Source organism: Egretta garzetta, unplaced genomic scaffold (assembly GCF_000687185.1).
Source record: "Egretta garzetta isolate BGI_Z169 unplaced genomic scaffold, ASM68718v1 scaffold70, whole genome shotgun sequence".
Taxonomy (NCBI): Eukaryota; Metazoa; Chordata; class Aves; order Pelecaniformes; family Ardeidae; genus Egretta; species Egretta garzetta.
Window position 1 is genome coordinate 2065088 of NW_009258539.1, and position 19027 is coordinate 2084114.

At 45.8% G+C, this 19027-nt stretch overlaps 1 protein-coding gene across 1 annotated transcript in view; it reads right to left on the bottom strand.

Moving 5' to 3' along the window:
* Window positions 1-3863: 3863 nt before the first annotated feature.
* The window catches only part of TSPAN7 (tetraspanin 7), an 18937-nt gene continuing 3773 nt past the window's right edge, over window positions 3864-19027 (bottom strand). The window contains exons 4-7 of the mRNA XM_035901909.1: window positions 18083-18178; window positions 16189-16344; window positions 11556-11639; window positions 3864-3932 (exon numbers count right to left, since the gene is read on the bottom strand). Of these exons, the coding sequence (XP_035757802.1) occupies window positions 3864-3932; window positions 11556-11639; window positions 16189-16344; window positions 18083-18178 (405 nt within the window). The remainder of the gene's footprint in view (window positions 3933-11555; window positions 11640-16188; window positions 16345-18082; window positions 18179-19027) is intronic.

Below are 19027 nucleotides of genomic sequence, written 5' to 3' on the forward strand. Positions count from 1 at the left end.
TGGGGGGATTTTGCCAGGGAAGCCTTTGGCGGGTCCTTCACCAGCCTGATCCTCTCCACCCAGGCTGTGGAGAGCCCAATTAATGCACCTACCCCATAGAAGCAGGGGCGCTGCTGGGCTGAGGGGAACAATCGAGCACTGAAGGGCCTTGCTGAATGGGCTTAAGTCACCGCTTACGCCTTAAAGCTGAGCGCATGCTTTACTGAATGGGGACAGGGAAGCTGGAGCAGTTTAGGGGCCTGCTGACCTGTCACCCAACATCAGCATCTTCAAAAGAGTCAGCTTTTGGCACAAACAACCCTTTCTTTCAGGGGAAAGAAAAAAAAAAAAAAAAAAAAAATGTCAGCCTCGCCCCCCTCCCTCCCCTCCGTGGGGCAGGGGAGACCTGCCTGGGGATGAATAGGGGAGGGAAACTGGGGCGGCTTGTGGGCCAGTTCTTTCTGGTATGGAAAAACATCCTCCTGCAAACTTCCTGCGCCTGCGGGAGAAGGGCATTGCTCCAGCATCGCGTAGCCCCAGCAACCAAGTGAGCGGCTGTGACTGTTTTTAAGCCCTCAGAGGGGGCTGCAAATGTGAGTGCTGCAACCCACCCCGAGCGGCTTTGTCCCCAGCAAAGTACACGCAAACTGCCCAGCATTTATGCAGGACCCGTATTGGCGTTCTCCACATTTAAAGATGTCCCGCTCCCTCGTGGTAGACGCTTTATTGAGGGCAGGTTTAAATTTGTGGACCAACTTCCTCTTCTCATATTTACAAAACTCTATTTCAAATTAGTTTTGAACCCCAAGGACAGGCTGGCGGGGGGAAGAAGGCGGAAGGGGAGGGAGACGGACGAATCGCCTTGGTGAGGGCTTTACTTGCTCCGAGGTAAAGTTATTCACTTGGTAGGGAAAAAAAATCAGTAAAATTACTTCCATAGGACAAGTGCTACAAACTTCACTATGTACTGTACATTTACAGTGGTAGGGGAACATCTCAGATACAGAAGAGCTTGGGAAAACAGGTCTTCAGCTGGAAGCCAATGCGTCCCCAGCCATAAGAGCATCCTGCCACAAAATACACTTCAGACTCCTTAATGCCCCTCCTACACAAATACACTAAGCCTTTTTGTCCCCATTACTGACAACTTATAACAGGGAAAACAGAAGTGATGAAGAAAATATGAGTTGCTCATGTTTTTCATGGAAGAAGGCAGGCCTGCAGCAGTGCGTTGCAGGGCGTCCGGCTCTCAGCACAGCCAGAGCTTCGGCTTCCTCGGCACCACAGGAGCACAGCCTTGCCCGAAGACGGTGTACGGTGGGGCTGTGCATTTTAGAGCCAGGCTGAAAAATGCAAATTGTGACAGACGCCAAATGTGAAACTCTGAGCTGTCATCAAATACAGAAGCAGAGGCCGAGCAGCAAATCTCAGCTTTTCATTTTGGCAGCAGATCAAATCTATAAAACCCATTACCTGTGTTTCAAGAGCAACACAGGGTACTGATTACCCGTTCCCTTGGCAAAGCAACCGGAGTCCTGTCACCCCACCCCCCTTGCTCTGGAAGTGCTCTCCAAATAAAGCTGAAGATGCCACCGGGGTTTTTAAGATGTGCTGCCTCGGCATATGCCAACAGGTCTGTGGGTGAGGGCGCACCGACCGCCCCAGCACCACCCATAGGTTCCTCTGGAGCTTCTGCTGGAGGCACCAGGCAGGGCAGCCCTCCCCAGGCGGAGGGTCGCAGTAACCGGGCGGGTGGCACTGACGGATGGACAGATGGATGGAGGATGAGCTGGGACTCCAGCACCTGTACAGGCTGTGTGGACACAGGCAGCTCCTCCACAGCTGGAAGGCTACAGGGCTTTCCCTCCTCATGTCTTCGTCTCCGTCTGCGTTGCCAATCTGCAACGGCTCAGTCCCAAACGTCCAGGTTTAGACTTTCATGGGCTTTCCATCAGATTGTCAAGACCTCACGTGTTCACATGAAAAAGAGGTAAGTGCCTGCCTTTCCACGAACGCAGCGATAGGCGGCTATTACCCACCCCCCGACCCTAAATTTCCCTCCTTCCGACCCTCACCACAGTCAGGGAGAACTGCTGAACGCCCAAAGCACGCGCAGTGCTGCGGAGGGGGTGATTAAACGCTGCAGATCATCTCGGTCACAAGAAATAAAATTGCATAGCAGAGGGTATGCGTTCATCACATGGTGAAACCAGCTGTGGAAGGGTTTTCTAGGAGTTTTGAAACAATTCCAGCTCGTTCTCTTTTTTTCCAGGGCAGTAGTGGTTTTTTTCCGTCACAAGCAAGTTAGTTGTTAAAAGATGCATAAAGACATGTCACTCCAACCTGTGCACTTGTGTTTCATGTGCACTTCCGCCCCTCAAAAGGGTTTTGTCATGACTAAAGAACGAAAAGGAAGCAGCTAGAAATCTGTAATGGTTCCATTTATTAATACGTATATCACAAATACTCACAATATCAATGCATTCTCGTTGGCATGCTAGACAGAGGCATTATTAAAAAAGTCCTATTTTTTTTAAAAAGGTTTTAAACTTTTGCTTTCCCCCAAAAATATTTCTTATGCCTGTTTTTTTTTTTTGTGATTTTTTTTTTGTGTGTGTGTGTGTGTTTATTTCAATTTGCTTCAACAGCGTATTTGGTGGCTGCAACCTCAATGCAAAAAGAAAGAAAAAGAAAGAACAGGAAAAAAGTATGAAGGCCGCAGTACAGCACAGTTCAATTAGTTCATAACTACCTAATAAAAATAAAGGAAGCAAAATTCCTGCCTTCACAGTAAGCAACAACACAGCTTAATAACAGTATTACACAGGATCAGGTTCAGAGGCAAAATGCACTAGACAAAGCCTACCGGGATACGCACTAGGCATACAACACTGAGTAAGAATCAAAGATGTAGAAGAACATCAGGAATAACGGTTCCCTTCAAGCACGACATTTTTAACATCATTTTCAAGTATCTTCATGTTATGTTACTGATTCCTTTGTTTTTGGGGAAGGGGGGGGGCAGGCGCGGGGAAGGGGGAAAGGATGAAAACCTTAGTAAAAGCAATAAACGAACCAAGAAATTAAGATAAAACCGAAAGAATATATATTTCATATACCGGTTTATATGAATGTGTGCAACACTTATTAATCATGGTGAAAGGCTAATTATGCCCTCCAGTCACTACATGCACAGCCCGATCAATGCTGTTAATGAATTACCTTTGTTAACTTACGATGCAACTACTGTGTGACCAAGAACATACAGGCGGTGCCGTCCTACGCCGAGCTGCGGGGATGGGGTCGGGGTCCGGAGGCCGAGGGGACCCGGCCGCTCTCGGTGGCACCGCGGTACTTCACAGAATGGTACACTACGCATGGGACAGAGTTCGGGAGGTGGGGTGCGGGTGTGCGCGCGCACGTGCTTGCTTGTGGGGGTGCGGGTGTGCGTGCGTGCGAGAGACAGTGTGTGCTATAACATTCGCTTCAGTCTTTCTCCGATTCCGCAGCTCCTGATCTTGAGACAGCCTCTGGACTTCCCACTCCTGAAAGACTGGGTCGGGGAGGATAAAAGAACAGAAGTGGGTTGCTTTGGTTGCTGACAGCGTTCATGGTGGATATTTTGCCCTCCCTTTTCAAGAAGAGAGCCGAAATGACAACACATTCAATAATATGCTCCCCTCCCCCTTTTATTTTTTTCTCAACCAGACAGAACACTGGGATGAAAATCCCAAAGCAAAACATCCCGTGGGAAGACTTAATTCTCGGTGAACATGCTGAGCATCTAAAACTTGCCCGCTATCTTCAGCAGAAGCAGCGCAGCCACGACAACGTGCCGCGGCGCCTGTAGCACACTGCGCAGAAAGCGGGGAAAGCTCACCTTGTTACACCATCTCGTACTGGTTAGCAGTAATAAACCGGGACAGACAGCATGCCAGCAGCATCCCGATCAACTGTTGCGGGCAAGAATAGAAGTAGAGTAGAAGTTAAGTTAAATTAAATGAACGCAGAGCAAAGGAGAGGCCATGGTAAGCAAACATTTCATGTTCTGCAGTTGTTATGCGCAACATAGTTATGCCCTGTTTGAAGGACCACTCTAATCAGAAAAAACAGCATTAAAATCTCCTGTCTGTCTTCGTTGGATCTTCCTCTCGGTTGGTACCAGAGTCTATCTGACCGACAGCACGCCTTTTTACTACTTTTCAAACCCGTTGTCGTTGCCTGGTGGAATCGGACACGGATGGGCAAACTGGCGGGGGTATCCACACGCTACCCGATGCGGTTCACTCGCAAGCTCCACCTGGATCCCTCACCACCACCCACCACCACCGAGAGCTGGCGGCCCCCTTAACTTTGTTAACAGTGTCCTGGGAAAAAGCTTCCTAATGCCCCAGAGTGGTTATGCTTTCTTTACAAATGATGCAGTGCCGGAGAAATGAGCATTATAAATCGGGAAATAAATAAAAAAACCCCCTCTTTCACTATTTCCCTTGGCTGTCACTCAGATTATTGAAAACAGATCCCTGGCTTCCACTCGTCAATAAGCACTCAGTCATTTCAACGTGTTGCCTACTGCAGTTTGTTAGCGTTTCCTGCACGTGCCAACAGCATTAATATACCATAAATAATTCAACCTCGCATTTCTCATTTGGATTGGTCAATTAATTAACTCATGAGCACACCCAGATTGCTACAGCTCATGCCCGGCTACGGGGGTGAGGCGAGAGGGCCATCTCTGCAGACGGACCAGCCTCCCCTGGACCTGACTCCAAGCAAGGGGTGTCACAGCCGCTCCAGCTGGCTCGCCTGTGCCCGCAGGGCACCACCTTGGCCCGCCTCATGCTTAAGGAGGGGGACCACAACCTTTTTGGGAGCAGCGGAGCTCCCTCAGACTCTGCAGAGCATGTGTAGATAACGCCTGGCTGGCTGCGCATCCAAACTGGCTCCTTCTTCTACTTCACACTTGGGATTGCGTGTCCTTTCCCCAGACTGTCAGTGCTCCCTGTTTATGCCATCATCGTCAAAAGCTACATCTTCTCTACCAGCCAATTGCTTGATTTGGGCTGGCATCAGCCCAGAGCAAGACCAATCCAGGGTACCTCAAATCTGGATAAACTATTTTCTGCCCCTAAGACGTCATGTTTCTGGTCAAGACACACTTCATTTGCCAGAAATGTGCTGCTACCCCTCCCTCTCCTGTTTCAGTGTCCACCAGGACTGCTCTGGCAATCTCAAAAGGGTTTGGAGTCACCTTTAAAAGCAGCATGAATCCCCACCGTTCCCCACATGCAACCCCTGATTTTGGCACCAAATACCAAGGATGACACTGCCTTGGTTATAACTAGACATGGGGCACAGGTGATAACACCTCTTGACCAACCTTCTAGGTTTTGGGGGCTGTATTTTCACAGTTGCCAAAAGAGAAGCAGGTGCTGAAAACCCTCCTCAGCTTTTGAAAATCTCACTTGATACCAAGAAGACATTTTAATGAACTGGTTGCCTTTTCTACTAAACTTCTCTAGATGGATGTTCCAGCAGGAAACTTATTTGGTAGCTCATGCACTTGCTCATGAGTCCACAGACCGGTGACAACGAGGATGCCAACGTATTCTGGCTGGGCTATGGATTTCCACGCTTAAATATTCCAGTCACCAGGAGGATGATTTGATCAATTTGGCTGTTTGGGAAGTGCTGCTGAAAACCCACCACATTCTGCAGGTTTACTAGAGAGTCTTTAACGCTCCCACTGCTTACTCATGCGATGTTTCTTTAGCTCAGTTCAGTTTTGGAGAATGAGATTTCCCATAGCGCATCCCTGGTATGTATTTCTCTGACAGGCAGAACAGAGTAAGCGCCTCTGGGTGGCCCTGCCCCACCCGCTTCACTATCCCTTTTCTGTGTTTGCGGTGCCTTTCAGCCTTCTCTCGCCTTCCTCAGCTGGTCTCAGAGGTTACTTCTCCGCCTTACTGCATTTTGCATTAAGGTGAACTTTGCAGCACATTTCATCCTATTTATGTTCCCATCCCAGATCCAAATCAGTTGCTCCCTCATTCTACAATGGCCAACAACGTACATACATTCACGTTTACTTTTTTTTTCTTAATGCCTGTGCCATGAGGTTCCTATTATTTCCCATCATGAGCACTCAGATTACAGCTGCCATTGTTCCTGGCTGCAACCTGCTGCTCCTATCAGGTTTACAAGGGGAAAGATGCGGCAGCCTGTACAAATAGGGAACCATGAGCTTTTCTTTGCCCCTTCAGCCGTAGCAGACCTCCCCAGCTACCTTTAATTAGGCATTCTTCTGTTTTACACAGGCTGTTACTCTAATAATCAGCGTTTCTAAGCTTTGCAGGGCTTGCAAGCATGTGACAATGTTTTGATTTACCTAAGTCACTGGTAAGACGAATGGCAGGTTACGCATGAATGTATCTTTCTGATCTTTGGCCCACTAGTTAATTCTTGGCTCTGACCATATACTGGTTTATGCATTTAAGTGGTTATAGTACCATAATCTTAAACTTCTGTATTTCAAAAATAATGGCATGCATATGGAGCCATTGCATACCCATTTTATACAGCATTTCTAGCTATTACCAGGACATAACAGAGCCGTAATAAATATCTTAGAAGTACTTTGACCACATATAAAACCATGTATTTTCCAAGGTGTGTAGACTTCCACATTTAACCACAAGAGTACTGTCCCTCTGTAGCCGAGAAGAGGTGATACTGTGTTAAGCTGCTGAATTTTCCTCACGCTGCTCTTTCATTACAGTCATAACTACACTCCTCTGCATTTAAATCAGGTTAGAGGCTCCCGGTCTGCGAACCACAAATGAGGGCTCTCCACACCCCCTCCTTGCTCTCTGCATTTGCTTGATCACTTGCCACCTCGGCTCTTCACCCCGAAGGAAGCCCCTGATCCTATTGTGCAGCAGGCCCCTGCAGCTCCTTTGAAAAACCAGAGGAATCGGCATAAAAGGATCCCCGCAAAGACACGAGCTGCTAGAAGTTGCATTAATTTCTCTTCGCTCCCATTGTCTCTCAAGTGCCCCATCTCAACTTTTATCCACATAGTAATTTATTTTTTTTAATCGTCCCAGTTTTTTGAGAGCTGATTCTGCATTTGTATTCTTTCTCACTTTCCCCCTTTCTTCTCTTTTTTTCCTAAGATTATCTTGGTCCTCTGAACTATTACACGGAAAACTGGGAGTTTGTCTTGGTGCCTCTGGTCTTGCCGCAGGAAACTCGAAAATGCTGACAAATTATGTGGCGTAGAGCACTGGGAAACCCATATCCTTCAGGTGTGTCTTCTTTATTACCATCCCATTGGCCAAAGCTCATTCCAGAGAGCAGAATGCAGTGCATGTGTTTCCATCTCTCCATGGTTTCTAGCAACCATCTCATGCATATCTCAGGTCTGACCACTGAAATCCATCCACAGCAACTTCCTAGCAATCTTTTCTCCCATCACAAACATAACTGGCTTTTTAATATTGTTATTTTGCAGGAGTTAACCTTGACTGGAAGCTGTCCTGCATCACATATTTATTACATCTTATTATACTGAAGAGAAACTGAACTGCAATTTGAATTTCCATATTGTTTTGGGTCTTGGTACCTTCACCATTCCTCATTCTTTGAGAGAATTTCTATAAACAGAAATGTGTTGAACTAACTGGGAATTCATCAGTGGATCAGGTAAGCTAAAATTGGAATTTTTTTATCCATCAGGAATAAATGTTTAGTTGAACGATTTACCTTGCCATATTCTCAATATGCAGATCTTCAAGCATCCAGGTTCCCTGCCTCTGTTTCAGAAGACAGCAAATATTCCATGTCACAAATCTCTTAACCTGAGTCAGCCTCCTGTGCCGTGGCATGCCTCCGGCACAGGTCCTGTCTCCATGCCGAATTCACAGTGATCGATATTTAGAAGCAACAAAATCAGTCTTATATTAGATTTCAAGTCACATATTGGATCCTGATATGGATCCCACTCCCTAACCCTGGCTCAACGGGTGAATGAGGTGTAATCCTGTGCTAGGGCCAGGTCTCAGCCTCCCTATACTCCAACAGGAGTTGCAGCAGACGAGGTAGAGGATGTCTGCACCATTAATGTTAACAGTAAAGAGGGAGGGTGGATGCTGCACTGTAGAGAGGGACGGTAGCTGCATGAGAACATATCTTCACATGATGGGACCCGTGCCTGCTCAAGAACTGGTTTTGAGCATGTGGAGAGCACCTGGCTTCCAGTCCTTCAGTACAAAAGGAATACTTTGGCCCTAGCACTGCACTGAGACTCCCCTGCTCAGGGACTCTAATGCAACCACAATCTATTAACACCCCCCCACACTCCCCCAAACCCTGCCTCTTGTGCCCCTTAAGCCAACGCCTGTGCTGTAGTTTTATCTAGGCAAAACTATCATCTATGCCACTTGCATAATTTTATTCTCTGTTGGGCACAACACAGCGATCATTTTTCTGCTCTGAAGAGCACCTGCTAAACTGAAATTATTCCAGCTGGAAGTCAGCATTGGCATCTGATTCCAGAAACAATCAAATTGCATTTTATTATTATTATTTCGAACCCGAGAAGCGGTGCAGTCAATGTCAGCAACACAGCAGTTTTTTTTTAAAACTCTGACTCTGATTGGGAGGTCTGTGCCAGGCCTGTAAGATGCGCCATGCCATTACATCAACTTTCCCTATTTCTGGGAATCAGCACATTCTCCTTGCTAGTCAACACCTAACAAATCATGTGAAAGGAAGGCCCTTGAGTGTGCTTTACTGTAGAAGAGCAACATGATCTAATTTGTCTTTTATGTAGGATAAACCTATTCTCAGTGGGAACAGCGGAGCCTCGCCTACAGCTGGAGCGCTGCCTGGCATTACTGCCAGCCACGGTTAACCTGAAATCAATTTGTAAACACCCTCCCTAATTGGGTCCAGCAAAAACAGATTAGGCAGTAAACGATAACCGCCCGCCTTCTATCCTTCACACCCCAGGGGAGATGCATTTTTCTCCTCGGCATCCCCTCTCTTCTCCTTTCTACGCATTTGCCAACACCTCGAGCAGCTGAGCATCGACTCGGCGTGCCAGAGCCTTGCGCTCCGGCAGGGGAGCGACATCCCCAGCTGGTGGCGGGGCGCACGCCATCAGGCAGCGTGAGCTGCCATTGTGCCAAAGGGCCCCCGCTGCAGGGACCACGCGATGCCCGCCCGCCTTCCCGTGTCAGGCTCACAAACGACTGGCGACCTAGGGTAAGCATCCCGGCACGTGCCAAAATACTAACACTTCCAGCTGCGCTTTTCCTGCAGTCTCCCTCCCAGCTGCAAGCAACTTTCGGTCAAGGTAACATCGCGCTGTGCCTATCCCACGCACAATACACCCATTAAAGGCTTTCAGGTAGCCTTGGTCCTGACTGAGGTATTTGCTCCAGCAGCATATGAATCGTAACATTCTACTCATCCCATTCTTTTTTTGCATAGTTCTACGTGAAGCGTTTTAAAAGATGCTTTGTAGCCTTCCGGCTGTCTAGAAACCAAAATGAAATTAGAGATCAGAGTCCTCTAGCAGGAATCCAGTCATAACCAAGGTTGGAGAACAGTATCAAGACAACTGTGACCATTCAACAAGAACTAGAATAGCCTATTAAAAAAAAAACCCAAACAAACCCTTTCCACGCTCCACACACCAACAGCTCCAGACTGGTGGTTTTACCACTTCTGGATGCCAAAGGCCTGACACCCACGCATTGCTCTGGGGTGGCTGGCGGTATGGCGAACCAATGTTTACGCCCACATGAACCAGGCTGACAAGCCAAATTGTGGGCTTCTCACATCTAACACCTAAGCTAGAAAGCGTCAGGTTTCCAGATATACCCAAGGCAGGGCAGTCGGGTAGTCTGAGCCCAAACACTTTTAGGGCTCCCTCAGGTTGTGCATACACTGACCGAGAGGATGTGGTGGCCATTTTCCACACGGCTCGGGGGCAGTTACTCTGAAGAACCTGGAGGCCATTGCAACCGCTGAGCAAATTAAACCTCAGAGAGACGTGACTAAAACACCATGCAGCTGAGCATGGGCTGACCACGAGGGGCAGGAGGGGCAAGAGGGCAGCCACAGCCTTCACTTGCCCATCGCTAGCAACAGCACTGGCAAATCACTTGTTTCCAGTGCAGCACAGTTTTAACCTACAGCTTGCTAACAGAATTAATGAGTTTTAAGAAGAAGTCAAATAATTTTTCCTAGCACCTCATTTTTTCTAACCACCAGATAAACATAAGTCATTCAACAGATATATTCATATTTTCAGTGTTCCCTCAGGACCCAGATTTTTAATATTGTGTGAATGAAGCAAACTAAAGTTGCATGATCATTTTAGAACACGACATTTGCAGTTGTATGATGTACTCTTGGCCTCCTAGGTAGAAGTGGTTCAGGCATCATACACGTTGCTGTGCATTTTTGCTGAACCATTCTGCAAGCACTTTTACATTGCCCACGTTTCCCTCTCTCTCTTTTTTGCATGTTCCCAGATGAATCCTTGCCATCACATGCGAAGCGACTAGTATAAAGGAGCATCTTGTTGAAAGATGCAGGTGTTTTCCTGCCTCTTCTTGATCAGAAGATTCTGACCAGACCCTTAGTTTCACAGAATCACAGAATGGCAGGGGTTGGAAGGGACCTCGGGAGATCATCCAGTCCAACCCCCTTGCTCAGGCAGGCTCACCCAGAGCAGGTTGCACAGGACATCGTCCAGGTGGGCTTTGAATATCTCCAGAGAAGGAGACTCCACAGCCCCCCTGGGCAGCCTGTTCCAGTGCTCTGTCACTCTCAAAGTAAAGAATTTTTTCCTCATATTGAACTGAAACCTCTTATGTTTCAGTTTGTGCCCATTGTCCCTTGTCCTGTTGCTGGGCACCACTGCAAAGAGTCTGACTCCAGCTTCTGTCTAGGTACAGGTAGTTTGAATATCAGGCAGCAGCAAACACCTTCTTAGCTCTCCTCTTGTCCCTCCCATGCCAAACTCCTTTTGGGGCAGGCAAGGACTTGGTTTAATAATCTGATTTTGGCAGATTTCTGCTCAGTGTTCAGTGCTAAAAGGAACAAACAAACAAACAAAAATTGGCCATGAAAACCAGGTGCCCCCTCCAGGCTCCAGGTCCAGGATCGGGAGGCCTGAAGGCACGCTTTTATTTGAATTGTAGACTCCTTTAAGAAAAAATAAGAGTGCTTAGAAGGTAGAAGCCTATTCAAACAACGGATAAGCTATTTGTCTTCTTAGCTGTTTATGCTTCATTTAAGCCAATGTTTTATTGGGTTAACCTCTATTTGACCCAGTGGAGGGACAAGTTGTTTTCCTTGAGCTAGTCATTAGCTCAACCATAACTGATATTCCCAAGGAGAAACTTCATTTAAGTTGAAAAAAAGAAAATCAATGAACAGATGACCTCAGCACTAATGAGCATGCTGGGTTCAGTCCCTTTCCATAATCCCTCCTTCCTTGAAGTCTAGGTAAAGAAAAAGAGGGGAAAAAAAGGGGGGAAGGGAAACGTTTGTGCACTTACCTGTGAGAACGCAATCCCAAAAGCCACTCCAGCTATGATTCCCATATTTGTCTCCATAAAACTGGTCACCAAGTCATAACAGCCCTGGAAAACAAACATAATCATTCCTTGTATCGACCTTCCCTGCCACGAATGCATACATACAAATTTCTCATTTAAAATGGACTTGGGCTAGACAATATTTTTGCTGTAATTTCCAGCAATGTCACCTTTTTATTTAATAGCAATTCTGAGTGAGTGATGGAAAGTGGTGGCAAAACCAGATCTTTTTAGAAACAAATGTATTTCAGTACTTCTAAAAGCTAAGTGTAATGTTGCACTCAATTTTATAGGTCTTATTAAAGAAAGTCCATTCGCGTTGTTTTAAAAAACATTAACATAGCTTTGACCTGAAACCAAACCAGTAACAATATAAGGTAATGTTATAATACAACATGGGTGTCAAAAATGAATAAATGATGCTGATCTCCTAATATACCAGATATTTAATACAAGCATGCTTCAGGCGTCCAGTGAGGCATTCTGCTTGCCTTTGCCTGTCCAAGGACAGCATGCAAGGTACTGAGTAGTACCTAACTTTAAACCATATAACCAAGTTTATCAAGGGTTTTGTATGAAGTTTCTTGGCTCATTGCTCTTGGACATAAAATTCCCTGTCCTGCTCCCCAAACCCAATTTTCTCTCCCTAACTCAGACCCTGACTCCACCAGCTGACTTGCTTCCTCGTGCCTCAATTCATAGCCCACACGGGGGCCGGAAGATTCATACACATTTCTGCCCTTCTCTTGGATAGGGCTTTTTGAGGTATCCCCCTCAGTATGGTAATTTTTGCCAAGTTTCTCCCCACACCTACTTTACCCCTCAAAAAAGTGTTTGAAATTAGCTTTCCCAGTTCATGGTGTCTAAATGAATCTAAACAACTGATGCAAGACTTGAAGAAAAAAAGGATAATGTCTATTTTTACTTTCATTACTAACCTATCTGCCCACACAATCCAAAGCCATCTCTTGGCCCTTTTTGCCACGCTTCCTCAAATGACCAACATCACTCTCAGTGTAAAGCCAGTCTCTGGGTGTTTTATTTAATCTTATAACTTTATACACTTTATCAGAAGTTGGAAAAACCAAAAATCACAGTGAGTTCCCTTTCTCAGTTTGGACTCCTGTCCCATAAAAGAGAATTGCCTCCGCCTTCCCCCTCCATCCATACTGGCCCTCCTTCTGCAAACACTTGAGGAACTCTTTACATGACTTCAGAGCATTGGACACTTGTAAGAAATAACAGCTAGAAGTAAAGGATGATGTCCTTTGTTAGAGGCAGGGCATTCATAAACTAAATTGTACCATTTCTTTAACCTCTTTTATAATATCAGAAGACATTTTATTTAATCCTGACAGTAATGAAGTGGTAAACCTAATAGTAGCTGAGGACCAGCAGAGCTGTAATTCAGTTCTGAAATGTTTAAGTGTACATATTAATCTCTAATTATGTCTTACAGCACTGTAGAGTATGTCACATTTGAGCTTGCTTATTTAACACATCAAGCAACTATAGTTGTGCGTGTCTTACATGTTATGAAATGAGATTAGATTTCTTAAGCAGTGCTTTCATTCTGTCTGGCATGGCTTAATGTTCTCCCAGCTCCTCTGAAATCTGTTCTGTTCAACAGCCTTCAAGAGATGCAACATCTAACAGCAATGGTAATTGGAGGGAGACAGAATATCTCGTTAAAAAACATGAAAGGGAGATAGTTTTGATCACTCTCCTCACTTGAAGACTGTGTTTTCCCAAATCACAATCATCTATTTCCTGAAGTGCATTGCATAAATATGGTTTAATTGCTCAGTCCTTACTGTGCACAAAACGAGAGTGCAAGAAGCACCCAAGAGTCACAGATACAGTACAGAAGTGAAGCACTGTGTGCACACATCTGGGTGCCGATTCAGGGGACAGAAGTGACTGTTTAGCAAGTGTCCGATCATTCTTCAGTCCATGCATCTGTTCCTTTATTAAGATTTCACAGAGAAGTAGTTCTTGAGATTTGTTGGTAATGAGCTCTGAAGATTAAAAGCACTGTATGAACATTAATTAGCTAATCATAATGACAGCTCTTAAAGTTAGGTATTAGCCGCATCTGAGATGAAGAAACAGAGAGACTAAATGATTTACCCAAGGTCACTAAGCAAGTTAGTGGCAGAGTTGGCAAAGAAAATCCAGGCAAGTTGTCTTTTAGTCCTGCGATTGGATCATTAGTTTAATTCTCTTTGGATAGTTCATCATTAGTCCTCATAAATTTCCAGTAGTTTGATTAGCTCATCAAGAACTTGTCTTACTGATAGTTTTGCAGGATCCCCAAAAAGATGTATTCCAAATGTACTTATCTACAGGAACAGTAACAAGGGTCTTCCACAACACAGACAATATGAATTTTCATTTTTCTCCAACGCACACAGAGCAAAGTGCCTATTTCCAAGACGAGCAAGGGGCTTGGGTCAGAGGCAACGACATCTGCTTCCTATCTGAATTGAAAGCACAGGGCCACGCAACATTTCCTCCTGCTTGCTTTTTATTCTCATGCCCCTTTCGGAAGCATCCCACCTTGCTCAAACATTTGGCACAACTCTCAGGTCTCACAACTGCTAAACAGGAATCTTTACAACCTTCGATTACAAATGACTATCTCAGAAAATGGGACATGGTTTTTCAGATGTTGCAGGACATTCAAACTTCCCCTAGATAATTAAATCAAGTAATTAAGTCAACTGCTTCCTGAGGAATCACCATTCCTCTTCTGTCAGGCAAGTTGTGGATTCACAGGAGAGACGCTTAGAAGTAAGCACGGCTTGGTAAGTTACTAGCCCTGGACTAGCACAAGCTCATTCACCCCTCAGCTGCTTCCTACAATTTTGCAGGCAGCCTTTGCCAAGAGGAACTCACGACTAGACAGGGATTTCTCGGTGCAGGCAGAGCGTGCAGAGCAAGCCCGGCACTTTGGGGAAACATCAGAGTGGTGGTGGGAATGCAAATGGCACCCGCTCAGTTATGCAGCCAGGAAAGGTTCCCAGTGTGTGGCCATCCCGAGCTGGCAAGGTGGGACCTGCTGGCAGACTACCAGTCACACCAGAAAGCTTTGCTGCTGGGAAGGTGGGCAGAAGCGGGGGCTCAGGATGGGCTGCCCAGGAGGCACGCTGCTTGCAGGGGATGCTGGCCATACCGCACATCCCCTGGATCCACCCCATCCCACCTTCCCACTTCTACAGAAACGGGAAGTTACTACAAGTTCACAAAGTGCAGCTGAATGGAGTGGCTCAGCCTTCATATTCAGGTGACCCAGCAAGGTTGCTTTGCTGGTGGCGACTGTGAGTTTCATAACAGATGGACGTCACTAACGTTCCACATACGTCTGCAGCAAGTGGCTCTCATTAAACTATTACAGAAAAGAAAGTCTTAGTGGAGAATAACCCTCTAGCATCTTTTTTTTTTTTTTTAATACACTCTAGAAAATGTTGTCCACTTGACTGGTTTTCAAAGAAAGATGTTTCAGGCTGTGGTCAGCCACCACTCCAACCTTCTGATTCACCAGTGACTGAGGTGAAAAAGAGAAGCAGAAGACAGAAAGGCATTTCCATATTTCCCCTGCTATCTACTCAGGACTTCTACTTATTTTTTTAAATTCAACTCTGAAAACAAAAAGAGAAAAGAAAATAATCCTTAAGTCTGACTAAGCTATGCTGCAACTTACTATTTGGCCACAGTATTCCTTTCACCAACAAACTGTCTGTTGCCACTCTTGCAAATCTCAAGCGAGAAAGAAGGAATTCATGATGCACTAGGACTTAAAGCAGTAACTTGAGTTGTATTTCTGCGGTACACTGTCTGCTATATATGCTGCATTTTTTTCTCTTTATTCCTCCCTTTCTTTGTGTTTTCTGTATATTTATTCTCCAGTTATTCCTTTTCTTCCTTGTTTTCCCAACCTGCTTTCCCAACCCTATTCTGTTGTCCCAACCTGCTCCTTCAGGTGACCTCAGGGGAGGGGTCACTTTGGCTGCACTATGCTTGCAGCAGCATCCGCTTGAAGAACTGCTGAAGAGCCACTGTAAATGCGCCAGCCAACCGCAACGCTTGCTGTCCATCACCTGTGTTTTCTCTGTTTGGGATGACACTCAGGCTCCAGCACTGAAATTGCTGTTGGAACGTAAGCAAGAGTAAAACCTGTCCTTCCCTCCACCCAGCTATGTCTGTGTCCTCAGCAAAACCCCACTGCATTCAGTAGAGAAGCGGAGAAGTGCTGACCGACCTAACCCTCAAGGGGAGTCGAGCACACGTGCCGCTCATGGTCCTGCACCCGGCCAGCACTGCCCCTGTCTGCAGTGCCATGCCAAAACCTCTGCTCTGAGGAAGGGGAACAAATCCCCTCCTCGTTGGAAATGTTGCTGCACCTGGTCATTTGAGAAAGGCCAGCTTAAAGAATTTGAAAGCGAGCGGGAGGCAAAGCCCATCCTTACCATCACTCCAGCCCAATACACACGTTATCAACCAAGCATCTGACCTGAAACGCAAGCAGCCACACGCTCCGCTGGGGTACTGGGTGGGTTTGTAACAACTGCCCCCGGCACAACGTTACTGGTACCTTCTGGTTTACTTTAGTGGCAGCCACAGTCATGTTGCGCAGATCCTGAGTATTACAGTCACTGGAGTTCATGCAACAGCTTGTAGGGATGCCGTGTTTGAAGAAGTAAGGGCTGGTGCTCCAGTTGGTGTAGCTCTGAATGCCGCAGCAGCTCAGCTACGAGGAACAAGAGGTGGATTTAAAACAAACAAACCAGAATTACAACTAGGACAGAAGCATCGCTGACTGCTTAATAAGCTCCTAACCAAAATAAAGACAGGTTGTCTCCAGTTTTGAAAAGTAGATACCACCCCCTGCCCCATTTATCACAAAAGTATCAGGAATGTCATTTGCAGAAGATGGGAAAAGATGACCTACTAAAAAAAGGGTATTTTATGGGCAGAGCTATTATTTGTAACATTTGACAGAAGTCCAGCCATAAAGCCAACTTTTTTAGTTGAAGGTCTGTTGGTTTTTTTTTTGTTTGTTTATTTCCTTTGCTTATTTATTTATTTGATTAAAGACAATCCTGGAAATTCAAGGCAGAGCCTCACAATGTGGTCAAAAAAACTGTCCTTAAAAAACCCAAGGCGTTACATAGAATTACATGTAACACATGCAGGGTGAAACTAGTACAAATTGCTGAGGTGAAGCAAGCCTCTCTAACTCACCAAAATAATTTCTAGGAAAACTCACTGAGCCGTGAATAGAAGGAGACCATATGTTCACAGAATGTCTCTATGAAATCAGCTGAAAAATCCTAAGTTGGCAAGGATGTCCTGCTCTAGATACTAAGCTAGAAGTCACTCAAAAATATGGGGTACATGCTGAATTTTCTGCATGAGAAGGACTTATAGATGCAGTTCCTGTAAAAAACATCTGCAAATGAAATGAACATTTTGCTACGACAGAAACACTGAACAATTACTCAAAACTATTTAGTTTAGATAACTCCAAGGAATCAGAAGTTCAAAATACAGGTTAACATTAGGCAAACAGACAGTTTGATGGCAGAATATATGCAGTTTAGAGACGCGCACTGATCTGCTAACCCAGAGAAGCCAGATTAGAGGCTTAGTTTCAAACCCGCTGAGGGGTCCAACATGATAGTTGTAATTTCTGAAGAAGATCTAGAAGTCATCAATACAATGACATTAAAATTTCAGCCATTCAGCAAGTTACAGTCATATGAAAAGCAAACTGGCTCATAGAATGTATCATGAGCTGAAGGGATAGCCTCTTCCTATGGTACAGTTTCCAGTAGGAATTTAAATGTGAATGTTATCGTTCTGTGTTGAAGTTGGTGGATTTGGTCCCTTGTGGTTGGCATCTCCAACTACTGTGGCTGTGCTGTGGCATTTGCTTGTGCCCTGTGCCCTTTGGGGGCAGGCAAGGGAACCTCTCACTGCCCTGCTACTGCGCCCCGTGGGTCAGAAAATCTCCTCCACCGAGCAACTAATCCATCCCTCCAGCATGGCCGGAGAACAGCTTTCGTTGCTGACCTCAACAGCCCATTTGTCCACCTCCTTTTCCTTCCTAAGTTTTTCCCTTAACTCACTAGGGCTCCTTTGCCAGCCTCTTGTGCTTGTGAAGAGAACTGCTGCAGTTTGTCAGTGATACAGGATGCTAGATCATAAAATTCTGTCTCATCCAGCTCAAATCTACGTCTATTGACAGATTCCCTTAAGAACAAGGTGTTCAGTTCATAAAACAGGGTCCTAAATCTCATTCAAGATCTGGGACCAGCAACAAGCAAGTGGGGCATACTTTTTCCTTAGATCAGCTTTGTCAGCCTCTAATTTTGCTTGCAATGTACAGCTTGCAGACTGAGCCATCCACACTTCATGTTCTGTGACCAAACCTATGCTTTGTCTCTCTTTATTTATTAATTTTTAATACCCAATTTTAGACTTACACTTTCCTGTACGTTATCCACTGCATGGCTCCGCTCATCGTTCTTGTTGTAATTCTGGATTGCTTCAGTATATGTCCTAAGGAAAGTATCCTTGATCTATGAGGGCGAGAAAAAAACAGCCCATGTGAGTGATGAAAAGCGTAACATCTGAAGCAGTTTTCTCAGGAAGCAAATGCATTTCCAAACCTAACAAGACACCCAAACTAGCCCTTCCCTCTTGTTTTTAAGTGTGTTTCCAGAGCTGGCAGAGCTTCCTCTTAATTGTCAGGAGTCACTCGTGCCATTTTTCAAGCGGGGTTTATCAGACATAGAAAGAAAACCACCCCAGAAAACTGCTACAGTTTAAAAATCAGAAAACAACTTCACCTATAATAAAGCTATCCTTTGATGCTTTTTCCCCAAACACTTTGTTCCAGCACGAAGTCTGAAGGAGGCTGCGTGCTTCTCCCTGCTCATGGGCACCTGGCGGGAGCTGAAGCTTCTGCCAAACTCCTTGGCGACAGAAGCCAGTGGCAGAAGAAGAAGAAGAAGACCCGAATCCCCTGACCAGGTGGCAGCCCTCGTCCCCAGCACCAAGGGCATTTGGGTAAGGAACAAGAGGTCTCTCAGCTGGAGAAGGGCAGGCACATCACCAGGAAAGGCACTTTGGCTGGGTGGTAGCAGATGATTTGGGCAACCCACGTGGCTGTGACCAGCACAAAAGACTGCCTCTCCTCAAAGGGAGGAGCAACCTGGCACTGAGGCTGCTGCAGGTAGGACAGATGAAATGGCAGTCCTCAGCAGATGGACAGGTATTTCAGAATCAGCTTAAAAACTACCCGCCACTTGCAAGGGTCGACACCAGAAAAGCCTACAGCAAGGGAAATCTCATGTCAAAAGGGGAGACTAGAAAACCAGTTAATACAAAGACAAGAAAAGAGGGTCTCTGGGGCTGTCCCGGTTCAG